Below are 14806 nucleotides of genomic sequence, written 5' to 3'. Positions count from 1 at the left end.
ACATGTGACAGACGTGACAGAGTCTGGAGACGCCATGGAGAACGTTCTGCTGCCTGCAACATCCTCCAGCATGACCTGTTTGGCGGTGGGTCAGTAATGGTGTTGGGTGGCATTTCTTTGGGGGGGGGGCGCACAGCCCTCCATGTGTTTGCCAGAGGTAGCCTGACTGCCATTAAGTCCCGAGATGAGATCCTCAGACCCCTTGTGAGATCACATGCTGGTGCGGTTGGCCCTGGGTTCCTCCTAATGCAAGACAATGCTACACCTCATGTGGTTGGAGTGTGTCAGCAGTTCTGCAAGAGGAAGGCATTGATGCTATGGACTGGCCTGCCTGTTCCCCAGACATGAATCCGATTGAGCACATCCGAGACATCATGTCTCGGTCCATCAACCAATGCCACGTTGCACCACAGACTGTCCAGGAGTTGGCGGATGCTTTAGTCCAGGTCTGGGAGGACATCCCTCAGGAGACCATCCACCACCTCATCAGGAGCATGCCCAGGCGTTGTATGGAGGTCATACAGGCAGGTGGAGGCCACACACACTACTGAGTCTCATTTTGACTTGTTTTAAGGACATTACATCAAAGTTGGATCAGCCTGTAGTGTGATTTTCCACTTTGATTTTTAGTGTGACTCCATATCCAGACCTCCATGGGTTGATAAATTTGATTTCCATTGATCATTTTTGTGTGATTTTGTTGTCAGCACATTCAACTATGGAAAGACAAAAATATTTCATATGATTAGTTCATTCAGATCTATGTTTTTTTTTCTTAGTGTTCTCTTTATGTTTTTGAGCAATGTATTTGTTCTTTCTATGTTTGCACCTTATATAGTGGGATTTTCCACATAGGATGTTCCAATATGAGGAACAGCCATTTTATACTATACGTGTGATTTGTTGTTATATGGACCATCTGGAGTGACTCCTTTTTTTTTTTTTTTTTTTTTTCTTCAAAAAAGTGGAGTTCCCCCCCCCCTCTATGTGAGATTTTATACTATGTCTTTTTCTCAATAAAATACTATGTCTATTTATCAATAATAATAAAAAATAAAATATATGTTTTATAATAAAATGTGACTCCTCCCTCTTTTTCTTGTCAAATTTTTTCGAGCAGTGTAGTTACAATGGGCAAGAGTTATCAAAATTTGTGCAGAGGAAACGCTGACTAGTTGGCCATAGCAACCAGATTGCTTCTTTTATTTTTAAAAAGGCCTCTGAAAAATGAAAGAAGCAACCTGGTAGGTTGCTATGGGCAACTGCACCACTCTTCCTCTACATCGGTTTTGATAAATCCCCCCAATGTATCTGTCTTATGAGGTGGTAAGTATTTAGACACCAAATAACTTATGCGAGCAAGGTAGAGCCGCTCACCACTCCCCCGTCCACTGCGCCTCCTTGTGCCACGGACACCGGAACCGCCCCCGGTTCAACCAAGATCAGAAGAAAGAAATGTCCGGCACTCAGGTGTTTGCAGGTAAAAACTTGGTATGGCTTTATTCACAACGACCAACACAGGACAGGATCTGACGCATTTCGCACTAAATAGTGCTTAATCGTAGATTAAGCACTCTTTAGTGCGAAACGCGTCAGTTCCTGTCCTGTGTTGGTCGTTGTGAATAAAGCCATACCAAGTTTTTACCTGCAAACACCTGAGTGCCGGACATTTCTTTCTTCTGACCAAATCATTTATATATAAGTTCAATGGTCAAAATGCAATACGTGTGTTTAATTCTTCTCTGCATGCTTAATGAGAAATGACTAATACTCTGGTCAGGTGCATATACAGTATGTGTGATTCTTCTTTGCATACTTTACGTTATTACTCACGTTTGCGCCCACCGTATAAGAACTCCAGAGAGGCATTAATATATTGTGGCTGTATCCACTCACATAGCCCTCATGGTGAAGGATGCAATATGTGCTATTAACCATTACATTTCTGGGTCTTCCATATGGCAAATTCTTGGCCTCTGACTCACTAACTGTAAAGCAAAGTACATATACAGGTATAGTAAATAAAGAGAAAAAAAATTCTTAAAAGCAAAACAATTCTTATGTTACTTACTGCTTGCTTGAGGAAGGTTTAATCTTTCATTGAGAATGGTTTCATTAACCTGAAGTGATGAAATGAAATATTGTCATTACTGTTATAAAGTAATGAGGATTCAGGTACAGGTGTCGGCACTACCTAGCTTGAGCTGTGGTTAACTTCCAGTGTGCAGTCACGGTCAGTGCATGGGAGAGACAAATGGGAGCTTCTGTGGGGTGCACTCAAAAGGATGATAGTCCGTGCAATATCAAGTATCATGTAGAAAAATGAGGCACTCACCACTGTAGATGTTTGCTTCTTTATTTCTTGTGTATGCGGTAAAAACAGTCAGGTCGGGTAAGGACGCCAACTAGAAGTAGTGACAATATTGTTTCACACTATCCGGTGTATCATCAGACTACCAGTAGTAGTAGGTAGTCTGATGATACACCCGATGGTGTGAAACAATATTGTCACTACTTCTAGTTGGCGTCCTTACCCGACCTGACTGTTTTTACCGCATGCACAAGAAATAAAGAAGCAAGCATCTACAGTGGTGAGTGCCTCATTTTTCTACATGATAACTGTTATAAAGTAAGACAGAGGCTAAGTTTAAGCTACTGACAGCCCTTCAGGCCAGCAGTTAAAATGTTAGTGGTACCCATTGTATGTTGATGTAACTTTGTATTGTGGCATTGTGGAAAATGTGGAATGACAGATTTTCTCATACCTGATTCTGTACTCTGATGACTGATTTGCTAGATATAAATATTGAGTATTATATAACTTTCTTTACTTTACCTAAATATAAATTTTACATATATTTACTGATCTCTGATGTTTTGTTATAGATTATTTATTTTTATTTGATTATTCTAAGGATCTGCTACATCGTCTGGATTTAACTGTCACTTTTATCTCTGGACTTATCTCAAGATGTCTGTATTCAAGATTTATAGCGTTACTGTGTATTATGTCATGTCCTATTCATTTTAACCTAAAGTTTGCTTAAACTTGTTTGTGAGCAAAAAACGCCAGAAAAAACACCAGTACAATTTCCTGCGTCTGGCATTTTTGTGGCGTTTCTTCCTGACCTTTTTGGATTTAAGTGGAAATTCCATTTTTGGCCCCTTTGGCCGTTTTTTCTAAATTTGTTGGGTGCCAAAAAAAAAAAAAAAAGAGGATGCAGTAGGGATGGAAAAATAATGTATTTAACAAAATCTTTAGGTTTTACAAAGAAATGTTTATTCTTTTTTATAAAGTGTGTGTGTGCACGTGTTTCACTTTTTTCCCCTCTATTTTTTTTATTTTGTAAGTAGTACTACTACTCCCAGCATGGGACAGACTGTCCCATGATGGGAGTAGTAGTACCTGTACTAATAGACATATCACTCCTGACACCGGATGCGATCGTCCATAATATAGGAGAGATGCGGAGCAGCTCTATACAGCGCTCGAATCTCTGCACTATACGCCGGCCAGTGATGTGAATAGAAATTTACATAACTCATTCATATTTTCTGCCCAGAGTGGGGATTGGTTGGATGGTGTAAGCCAATGCCCGCTCTCAGCTGGAAATATGAATAAGTGATGTTCTATTCATATCACTGGCCGGCCAGAGAATAGTGCAGAGATGCAAGTGCTGTAGATAGCCACTACGCATCTCTGCAATAGATAGGATGATCGCATTGGGTGTCAGGAGTGACACCCGCTGTGATCTGTCCTTAACTGCAGGTACTACCTGCATCAATAGACAGATCACAGCGAGTGTAACTTCTGACACCTGTTGCGATGTGTCTATTAAGGCAGGTACTACAGCTCCTAGCATTGAGCAGAGTGTGCTCCATGTTGGTAGCAGTAGTACCTGCAGTTAAGGAAAGATCACAGCGGATTTCACTCCTGACACCCGCTGTGATCCTCCTGTATAATGTCAATATGCGGGCAGCCGGCCGCTCTTCTATGGCCCCCTGCACTGACATATATATATACACCTATTCATATTTCCCTATTTGTGATTGGCTGGAACCATCTGGCCAATCACAGCTCTGAATAGATGTAAATATACGGCAATGCAGAAGACCATAAAAGAGCAGCCGGCCGCATCTATAAATTATACAGGATCGCAACGGACCAAGGGCAATCTGTCAATTAGCACAGGTACTACTCCCATCATGGAACAATGTGTTCAATGCTGGGACTAGTAGTACTACCTGAGAAATGTAAAAAAAAAAAAAAGTGAAAACACACACACACACACTACATTTTTATTATTGTGGGCTACATTTTTAGTGCCCTGTCCGCACACATAAATTGATCCCAATTTAACAATGAATAAAAATGTTGTTATAAAAAAAAAATGTCGTTAAATACAATTTTTCCATCACTACTGTATGACTTCTATGGGAGAAAAACGCCACAATTTCAGAGCAAAAAACGCCATAGGCTCAACATGCTGCAACTTTGCAAAACTGCCAAGGAGCTGAAAAACGCCAAAGAGTGAAGAAACATCATAAAGATAAAATAAATAAATAAATGATAAAAAAAAACACCAAACTGAAAAACGCACAGTGTAAAAAGAATTTTGAGTTTTTTCACTGATTTACAGATGACATCTGGCCTTAGCATTTTTTCAAAGAAAAAACGCCATGGGGGCCGTTTTGACGTTTTGTTTTTTTGGGGGGTAAAATGCCAAAAAACAAGTGGAAAAAAAACAAGTGGAAAGCCTTAGGGTTTACTTACAGTATGTGTGCAGTTGCAACCTAAAGTAGAAGCTGGCTGTGTGAATTGACAGGTCAATGGAGCGGATTTCTCCTCAGGGTGAGTAGGAAAATAAATTGGTTGTTCTAGTAAATGGTTTAGACTGCCATGGGTTCCATTATTTGGAGCTGGATGAATTTTTAACAAATCTGTTAAAAGATAAAGGAAAAGGAGAAGTGATGGCAGGTTAAAGGAGATATACAACACTGATACTTAAACAATTACCTAACTGATAGATCTTGTAAAGACCTATCCAGCAAGATGTGTTTGGTCAAAATCTGTTTAGCAGTTCTCCTGATATTGCCTCCCAAAAATTCCTCTGTTTGCAGCATGGAGGGAGAAGCAGAGTGATGAAAGACTACATTTCCCAGGATCCTCTTCTCCTACTTTCTGTACGCTGCTGCCCTCCCCCTACTCTCCACACAAAGGAAATTATAATAAAGTAATACCCTCTCCCTCCCATATGCATATCCCCTCCCATCCTAATGAGGTCCCTCTCCCCACCCTCCCCTGGTCCAATAGAAATTCATGCTGCCTGCTGTGCTGATTTATTACAGCAGTGGTTTCAAACTGTGTGTGTCCAGCAGTGGCAAAGCTACAACTCTCAGCATGCCTGGACAGCCAAAGGCTCTATTACATGTTAGGCTGGGTTCACACTACGTTTTGTCCCATACGGGAGCACATACGGCAGGGGGGAGCTAAAACCTCGCGCTCCCGTATTTGACCGTATGCGCTCCCGTATGTCATTCATTTCAATGAGCCGACCGGAGTGAAACGTTCGGTCCGGTCGGCTCATTTTTGCGCCGTATGCGCTTTTACAACCGGACCTAAAACCGTGGTTGACCACAGTTTTAGGTCCGGTTGTAAAAGCGCATACGGCGCAAAAATGAGCCGACCGGACCGAACGTTTCACTCCGGTCGGCTCATTGAAATGAATGACATACGGGAGCGCATACGGTCACATACGGGAGCGCGAGGTTTTAGCTCCCCCCTGCCGTATGCGCTCCCGTATGGGACAAAACGTAGTGTGAACCCAGCCTTAGGCTGGGTTCACACTACGTTTTTCAACTACGGTTCCCGCATACGTTTTCTATCAAAAACCGTATGGGAAAAAAACGGATGTAACAGTATGGGGAAAAAGTAAACCGTATGCGTTTTTAAACAGTATACTGTTTTTAAAAGTGCATACAGTTCTGTCAGTTTTTTTAGAAAAAAAAAACATACGTTTTTGAAAATGTTGTGCATTTTTAATGGGAGGGGTCTTGGGTGGGGACTTTAGGTTTCAAATGCGCATGTGCAAAGTAAAAACGTATACGTTTTTCCCGTATGGAACCGTATACATGTGCGTTTCCCATTGACGTCCATGTTAAAAAAAACGTATGCGGTTGCAGTACGGTTTTTAAACCGGAGACAAAATCGTGGTCAACCACGATTTTTTTTTTTTTTTAAAGGCAGTTAGCAAGACTGGAGCACAGGGGCAACAACGTGTCCAGACGGATCTGACTGACTATAAGGGGGTCCATCGGGCACCATTATGTTTGGTGGCGAATAGTGGGAGAAAACAATGGCTATTGCAGTAATTTTTCTCCCACATTGCTATGTTATAACAGCAGTGTGAAAGTAGCCTTAGACTCTAATAGACAACGGAGCTAAGCTAACCGTAACTTTCCCACTGCCCTTATGACACAGCAGTGTGACGCCCGTTAGGAGAATAGCGGAGAAACATTACTGCAATAGCCGTATTTTTCCCCCGCTATTCGCCGCCAAAAAAGAATGCTTTTATAATCAATGGGATCTGTCGGGACCCGTTGTTGCCTGACAAAAAAAAAAATGGCCATTAGCAACTGAGTACAAGGGCAGTGTGAAAAGGGCCTAACTATCATGTGATGGAGAAGAGCTGCCATGTAAAGCAGTCGGGGGAGGCAGAACAATAGTTTGAGCTTCTGATGGGACAGCAAGTGGTTTTCAGACTACACCAGTGTTTCCCAACAGGGTGCCTCCAGCTGTTGCAAAACTACAACTCCCAGCACGCCCGGACAGCAAAAGACTGTCCAGGCATGCTGAGAGTTGTAGTTTTGCCACTGCTGGAGACACAGTTTGGAAAACACTATTGTGGCAAGCTTGTGGGGGAAGTAGGGTATAGGGAGTGTAGCTGTGCGGTAATTAGAGGGTGCTTGTTAACCCTTGCTATTCGTGACGCCAGGGTGTGGGCTCCTCAATAAAGCTTTTCCTACCGCCGCCCTTCCCAGGAACGATAGGGAGGTAGATGATAATATGCTTGCGATACATAATAATGGATTGTCCACAACCGGAAAACTTCTGTAAACAGCGTTAACTTTTACTGAAGATTTTCTGCACACTTCATTAACAAAACAGCTTCCTTTGGAGCTTTTTTTTTGCTTTAAAAGTCTTTTAGTCTATTGCGCTGTTCCACTGGATTTAGGGGAATTAGTTGCGGTCCAGTAGTCACGCTAGCATTAGCAGGAATTAGATTAGAACTCACGATTTTTGGTTCTGCTGAGGCCGTAGGTTTTGAGGCGTAGCACACTATCCTGATAGTCCGGCATCCGCAAGAGCAGCAACCCAAGAGAGCGATAATTGGACGCAGCTCCCTTACATGGGCAGGGGCTGGACTAACGCTACTTGGTCCAAATGGATGTCAATCACCATTACAGAGATTTGTGGGTAGCACGTGACCCAAGGACCTCCTAAGGTCCTGCAACATACCATAGAGGTTACTAGCATGGTCACATGACCGAAGGTCCTGCGACGCTAAACAAGGTAAGTACTATACATTTCTATAGAATATAGCTATAATTATTAAATATATACATTTATTAATATCAAAGTAATACTTAAGGAGAGGCGACTAGAGGCTGTCCCACCTGAGGAACCCTACCTGAACATAGTTGCTCTGCACTAGGTACTGGATGCAATACGGTACCGGGACACCACACTATGATGGAGATTTATCATTGTTGTCTTTGGAAAGTGAGTTTTGAAGTAAATTCCCCCCCCCCCCCCCCGGCCTTGCGTGACAGATTTATCATACTATACCAGGGGTTTATAAATTTGGTACACATAAGCAAAAAACAATAAATCACAATGAAAGGAAGATAGGAAAAGCCGGCACAGCTTGGCCCAATTAAAACAGTTCCGTATAATATACTGGCAAGCAAGGTGCTGGTGTATCGAGCTACAGCCCCAAACGTAAATCCCGTATCGGGTGCTAAATCCTGCAAGGCTAAGTCCATACAGAAGATATATGAACAAGATATAGGAAGCACTCACCAGCGGGGTAAAGTGAAAAAAGTTATTTGCTTTATTTAGACATGCAGGAGCAGAAATTGACAAATGTGGATGCAGTCCACCAAGTGCAGGTAACAGCTATTTCACACCAACTAACTGCGCTTCATCAGACCACGCCTTTGCTCTTCCGTCCAGGTGGTTTAATACACCTACCTGTGTGACGTCAGAGCAAACAGGCGTTTACACACAGACAAATTAAAACCATGTGAATATTCCAAGTGAAAATAAAAACATAAAAAATTACGAGGTGGATTGTGGAACGAATTAGTGTTCTAACAGTTAAGACATCTGCAACAGCACCCTCTTGTATTATAACAAACGAAATGAAAGGGGATAAGGTACAATTTGTCAAATATTCTGAAAAGGGGGATACTAAATGGAGGGACTCAGATCAAGGCGATCATTGAGTCCTGCATTTCCCTGTGCATTAGTTTTTAGTATCCATTTGGCTTCGTGTTGAAGTAAGGCTAGGTTCAGACTAAGGAATCTCCGGCAGACTGCTATGTGTTCTGCTAGGATTTCCGCCTGAAGAAAGAGCAACCCCTTTCTTCAGGCTGAAATTTTCTAGCGGATTTTTCATCCGGATTTTCCGCTTCTCAAATTCTGAAGTGTGAATTTGTGAACGGAAAACCATTCACTACACTATGCATTATAGTAAGCGGAATTTCTGCCAGAAATTTCAAAGCGAAAATTCCGGCGGAAATTCCATAGTCTGAACCTAGCCTAAGAGTTTTCATCTGTTTGTTTTGCCCATGGTGTGAACACGATCTAGACCACAGAAGGTGAGTACGTTAGTGTCACCTCCATGTTCATCTAGGACGTGTTGTATTAACCTAGGGGAACCCTTTTTAGTTTTTACAGAGTGTATGTGTTCTTGGAATCTCACATTGAGTGCACGATTTGTGCAGCCAATGTAGAATATGGAGCATTTATATAAAATTACATACACCACAAAATTTATTCTACAGCAGAAAATTATTTTATTTTTATATCCACACCGCCTAGGGTCAAAAACTTGTTAGCAGAAAAGAAAGGGCACCAGGAACAATTATCACAACGAAAATTTCCCAGTTGGACTGCATTTTTTAACCAGTTATTCCCTGAGGAGACTGTAGAGAATTTACTTCGTACTAATAGATCATTGATATTTTTACATCTTTTAAATGTAATGAGTGGTGTATTTTTAGTATAGTCCGCTAAGTCCGGGTCGCTTTTCAGGATAGCCCAAATGTCATAAATGGCTTTTATAACTACAGAGGTCATTGGGCTATACTGAAAAGAAAAGCAGAAACGTTGCCCCTGAGGATTGTAAGAATTTTGCAGATAACCCTTATTCACTTTATTTAGTTGTTTTTTATTATTTTTCCTATTTTTATGGAGCAGATCATGACATTTTTGTGACAAAGCTCTTTCTAGAGCGGCATCTAAAAATGGTTTGGGATCTAATCTAATAATGGTCCTCTGCCTGCAACAAAAAATCAGCATCAGTGCTGTTTATTCTCCTAAGCCTCAGAAATTGCCCGTAAGGGACAGCTTTTTTGACATGGTCAGGATGGTAACTTCGGAAGTGGAGTAACGCATTGCAGGCGGTTGGCTTGCGGTAACCCGTAGTAACCAGCTCAACATTACCAAATTCTACTTTAGTGTCAAGGAATTCAAGTTCATCCACGGCAGTCTTGAATGTGAACCTCAGATTCATGGTATTTGTATCATTGAGGGCGGACATGAAGTCACCAAAACAATAAATCACTACAGAATGGCATTTTGTAACACCACCTCCTCTTGTCTACTCTAAAGTCACAGTGGAGAAAAAAATATGATATACATATATATATATATATATATATATATATATATATATATATATATGTGTGTGTGTTTGTTTTTTCAGATTTTTACTTTGATTTATTTCACAATTATTTATTGTCCTACCCAGGGGGGAGCGCCCAAATTGTAATAACCCATTTTTCATGTTTTTCTTTTCTTCTCTTTTCAAATAAGTGAATGCAGAGGACAACTACGGATTCGGGGACTACGTCGATGACCAGCGATTATTTTTTTTTCTTTCTTTTAATAAAATGGTTAAAGAGGGCTTGTGGGGGAGTGTTTTTGGAATGAAAATTTTTTAAAACGTGTTGTGTTTTCTTTATTTATTTTACAGGCTTAGTAGTGGAAGCCATCTCATAGACGTAATCTATTACTAAGCTGGGGCTTAGTATTAACCCTAAAACCAGCTAGCACTAACCCCCAATTATTACCCTGGTACCCATCACCACAGGGGTGCCGGGAAGAGCCGGTACCAACAGGCCCGGAGCATCAAATATGGTGCTCCTGGGCCTAGGCGGTAACAGGCTGGCATTATTTAGGCTGGGGAGGGCCAATAACAATGATGAGCAGTCCACCGTGGTAACGTCAGGCTGTTGCTGTTTGGTTGGTATCTGGCTGAGAATGAAATAGGGGGAACCCTATGAGTTTTTTTTTTTTTTTTTTAACAATAAATAAAAAAAAAGTGTGTGGTTCCCCGTATTTTCAGTATCAGCCAGATACCAACCAAACAGCAACAGCCTGACGTTACCAGGGTGGACGAGGACCATTGCTACTGGTTACTCACCCCAGCCTAAATAACACCAGCCTGTTACCGCCTAGACCCAGGAGTGCCATATTTGACACTCCGTGCCTGTTGGTTCGACTCTTCCCGGCACCCCTGGGGCAGTGGGTACCGCAGTAATAATCGGGAGGTTAGCGCTAGCTGGTTTTGGGGCTAACGCTAAGCCCCGGCTTTGTAATGGACTCTGTCTATAAGACAGCTTCCACTACTAAGCCTGTACCTGTAAAATACAATTAAGAAAACACAACACATGTTTTAAAAAAATGTAATTCCAAAAACACTCCCCGACAAGCCCTTGTTGACCATTTTATTAAAAGATTTTTTTTAAACGCTGGTCATCGACATAGTCCACCGAATCTGGAGTAGTCCTCCGCATACATGTATCTGAAATGAGAAGAAAAGAAAAACACGAAAAAAAGGTTAGTACATTTTGGGCGCTCTCCCCTGGGGAGAACGTCCATAAAAACAGTGATTCCAAACAGGGAGCCTCCAGATGTTGCTAAACAACAACCCCCATCATTCCTAGACAGTATTTTGCTGTCTGGAAATGATGGGAGTTGTAGTTTAGCAACAGCTGAAGGCTCGCTGCTCTGAAACTACAACCCCCATCATTCCCAGATATCATTTGCCTGTCCACCCACACTTCCTGTATTTAGACTCCTCATAGAGACACACAAACAATAGCTGTACGGACAAAAATATACAAATTTATATATTAGAAATATACATATAATTGTATTATTTACATTATATAAAATGTTTTTGTTGACGACAGGTACACTTTAGCTACCTTTATATGAAACTGGAACCAAGCGTGTGTGTTTTTAGGTAAGTGTTTGACCAATGAGAGACAGATGTATGTGAGGATTGTACAGCATTGCTTATAGTCACTATTATGTAAAATGACATCATGATGACCTTGGGGGCATAGTATTTGTACTGACAAGATTGACAATGGGGGCATAGCTCTGACTACACATTTCCACTGTAACAGGCACACTCCCACTTTAACTGTGATTTAACCCCCTGTATACTATCTATAAGGATATAAACCCCGAAGAGAATACCAAGGCAAAGGTACTGCTGTGTGATCATTTAGTTTTAGTTTACATAACAACTTGTATTTAATACATAGCTATATAGTAAATTGTAATTGTATATTGAATTTTGATTAAAAAAGTTAAAGAAACATTAACTATATACGGTAGAAGTAGTAGTAATAATAATAATAATAACTCACCACACATTAAGTTGTATAGCTCTATATTATCAAAGGAATCTACTTCCACTTTCTTTTTAAACCCTGGGCCATGTCCTATAAAGATTGCCTAAAACAATAATATAGAAATTAATTATTACTTTTTTTAAAACACAATGCTTGGGGTTTTTAGATTTGAAGTAAAAAACAAACAAAAAAAACATATATTGTACAAAAATAATCACTGCAATAAAAGCTGAGCATCGCCACCAGCACAACATCATCCATTTACGGGGAAGACATGTCCTCCATCAGCACCAGAACCAGCTAATATTGGCTGATGCTGACAGAGACTCTCCTAATAGGATGATGCTGAGATGGTGGACAGTTTAACTTGTTATAAATCTTTAAGTTTGTTATTCTTTGGTTTGACTCTTGTGGCCATCAATGGACTAGCCCACAATCAGTTAGGTCCTCTGAGTCCATCATATGACAGATCCAGCAGAGTGCTTTGGCTTTCCTTTAATGGTAGGGTGAAAAAGGCCAAACTGATATTGTGAAATATTTAAGTTTAAATTGCGGGGTGTCCTACTGCTGGGACTCCCTGCTATCTCCTGTATTGGCCCTGGCTCTGCCCTGGAATGGCGAGTCACGCCCCCCACCCGAAGCTGGGGCTGCCAAACCACTGATTTGAATATCATGCAAAGTTCATTTATTTCAGTAATGCAACTTAAAAGGTGAAACTAATATATGAGAGAGACTCATTACATGCAAAGCAAGATAGTTCAATCTGTGATTTGTCATAATTGTGATGATTATGGCTTACAGCTCATGAAAACCCCAAATCCCCAATATATGTCATCTGCTGGTGTTGGTCCACTGTGCTTCATTAAGTCCAGGGTCAACGCATCTGTCTACCAGGAGATTTTGAAGCACTTGATGCTTCCTCTGCTTTTAAAGGCATAGTCCAGTCCTGAAAAACGAAGTTTCAGATCGCGGGGGGTCTGACTGCTGGGGCCCCCCGCGATCTCCTGTAGGGGGCCCCAGCAGCTCGCGGAAAGGGGGCGTGTTGACCACCGGACAAAGTGGAGGCTGACACACCCCCTCAATACAACTCTATGGCAGAGCCAGAGCGCTACCTTTTGGCAATCTCCGGCTCGGCCATAGCGCTATATTGAGGGGGTTTGTCGGACGCTGCTTTGTGCGGTGGTCAACACTTCCCCTTCCCGCGGGCTGCTGGGTCCCCCCGCGATCTGACACTAATCCCCTATCCTTAGGATGGATGATAAGTTTTTCAGGACTGGACTACTCCTTTAAGTTGCATTAATGAAATACTATGAACTTTTGCATGATATTCTAATTTTACCTGTACCTGAGTGTTACCTTTATCTCTATGGGAGAGCCATTCAGCTCTGTAAAAAAGATTTCAGGGGGCCTCAGCAGTCAGAACCCCCATGATCTAAAGCCTATCCCCTATCCTGCGGAGGGAGGGATGGATTTACCAGTTTTATGGTGTGCAAAAGTCATAGGAGGGAATTTATCTTTTGCAATGTTTTCACGCCTTTTTTCAAGCTGTGCATAATTGATCACATCATCCAAAAATGTATTATAAATTTGCACAGTTTTTCAAAGTTTTTTTTTTTTTACTTTTTTGACATGTGATTTGTATGCCACCTATTGAGTAAAGGGGAGTTGCACAAAAATTCACATAGAATAAATTTTAGCTAAAAGCATACTACACTTAAAAGATTTAAAAGATGCCCCTTTGATTTCGAAAGCACACCCTTTGTGCAGCATTTTTATGTCAGGTGTATAAATACTGATAAATTTCCCCCATAATTTTGCACATCTGTGAGTTTTTACCATTTGTACTCTGACCCCTTTTAAAAAAATGTAAAGGGGGCTTAACAGGAAGGTGAATGGCCTCCCATAGCCCAGCACATTTACTATAAATTTGTCAGGAATTTGCGTACACTGTGGTGGAAATCTACGCCAGCCTAGCTGTTAATGTAAATGTTTATGTATGGCATACATACAGCCACAGCTGAACCAAATTCATCCATACATGACGGAACTGCAGCAGATCTTCCACAATGTAAAATCTTTAAAATGACTACAGGTGAATCTGCTACAGAAAATCCACACCAAACTGCATTGGTTTTGGTGTTGCTTTGTTGCGGAATTTGCAGCTGCAGATTTTTGTTTCTATATTTATATTGTATATAAAAGAAATAGAAAAATAGAAAAAAGTCAATAGGGGTAATAAATGAAAAGTCTAATATGGTCTGCTTGTGTTTTTAGCTGTTCCCAGCAGTTTATTTTTTGCAAACAATGGGGGAAATTTATTAAAAGCTGTCCAGAGGAAAAATTGCTGAGTTGCCCATAACAACCAGATTGCTTCTCTTATCTTTCAGAGGCCTTTTCAAAAATGAAAGAAGCGATTTGATTGGTTGCTATGGGAAACTTAGTAACCTTTTCTCTAGACAGGTTTTGATAAATCTCCTCCTCTGTCATAAATTTAGCACATTGCTAATTTTTCCCTGCACCAAAACTTTATTCCTGCATAGGTCAAATTTGGTGGGTATTCAGGTTTTCCCAGGGAAATATTGTATTATGGCACACAGTTTCGCACAAAACCAAACCAAGTGCAGTGTGCTACAATAGAGGGGAAAAAAACAGCAAAAAGAATCCAAAAAAGTTTAATTTATTCCCCATTGTATTTAACATTCACCTTTTAGGGTGCGTTCCCACAGGGCGTATACGCAGCGTATTTGACGCTGCACAAATTTTACGGCAGCAGTGGGAAATAAGCTGCGTATCCCTTGCTCACTATACACACAGGGCTTTCCGGCGGCAGCCCTGTGTGTGTAGTGGGTTTTGGAGGCGGGGCCGCGTGTCA

General features: G+C 41.2%; 1 protein-coding gene across 1 annotated transcript in view; it reads right to left on the bottom strand.

Annotated features, from left to right (window-relative positions):
• Positions 1-14806, bottom strand: part of ENPP3 (ectonucleotide pyrophosphatase/phosphodiesterase 3) — a 178948-nt gene that overhangs the window by 65681 nt on the left and 98461 nt on the right. Inside the window, exons 17-20 of the mRNA XM_056563313.1 lie at positions 11950-12037; positions 4775-4941; positions 2072-2120; positions 1834-1988 (exon numbers count right to left, since the gene is read on the bottom strand). Coding sequence (XP_056419288.1) covers positions 1834-1988; positions 2072-2120; positions 4775-4941; positions 11950-12037 — 459 coding nt within the window. The remainder of the gene's footprint in view (positions 1-1833; positions 1989-2071; positions 2121-4774; positions 4942-11949; positions 12038-14806) is intronic.

Source organism: Hyla sarda, chromosome 3 (assembly GCF_029499605.1).
Source record: "Hyla sarda isolate aHylSar1 chromosome 3, aHylSar1.hap1, whole genome shotgun sequence".
Classification (NCBI taxonomy): Eukaryota; Metazoa; Chordata; class Amphibia; order Anura; family Hylidae; genus Hyla; species Hyla sarda.
Note: the sequence above shows the minus strand (reverse complement) of the source record. Positions and strands in the feature narration are given on the sequence as shown.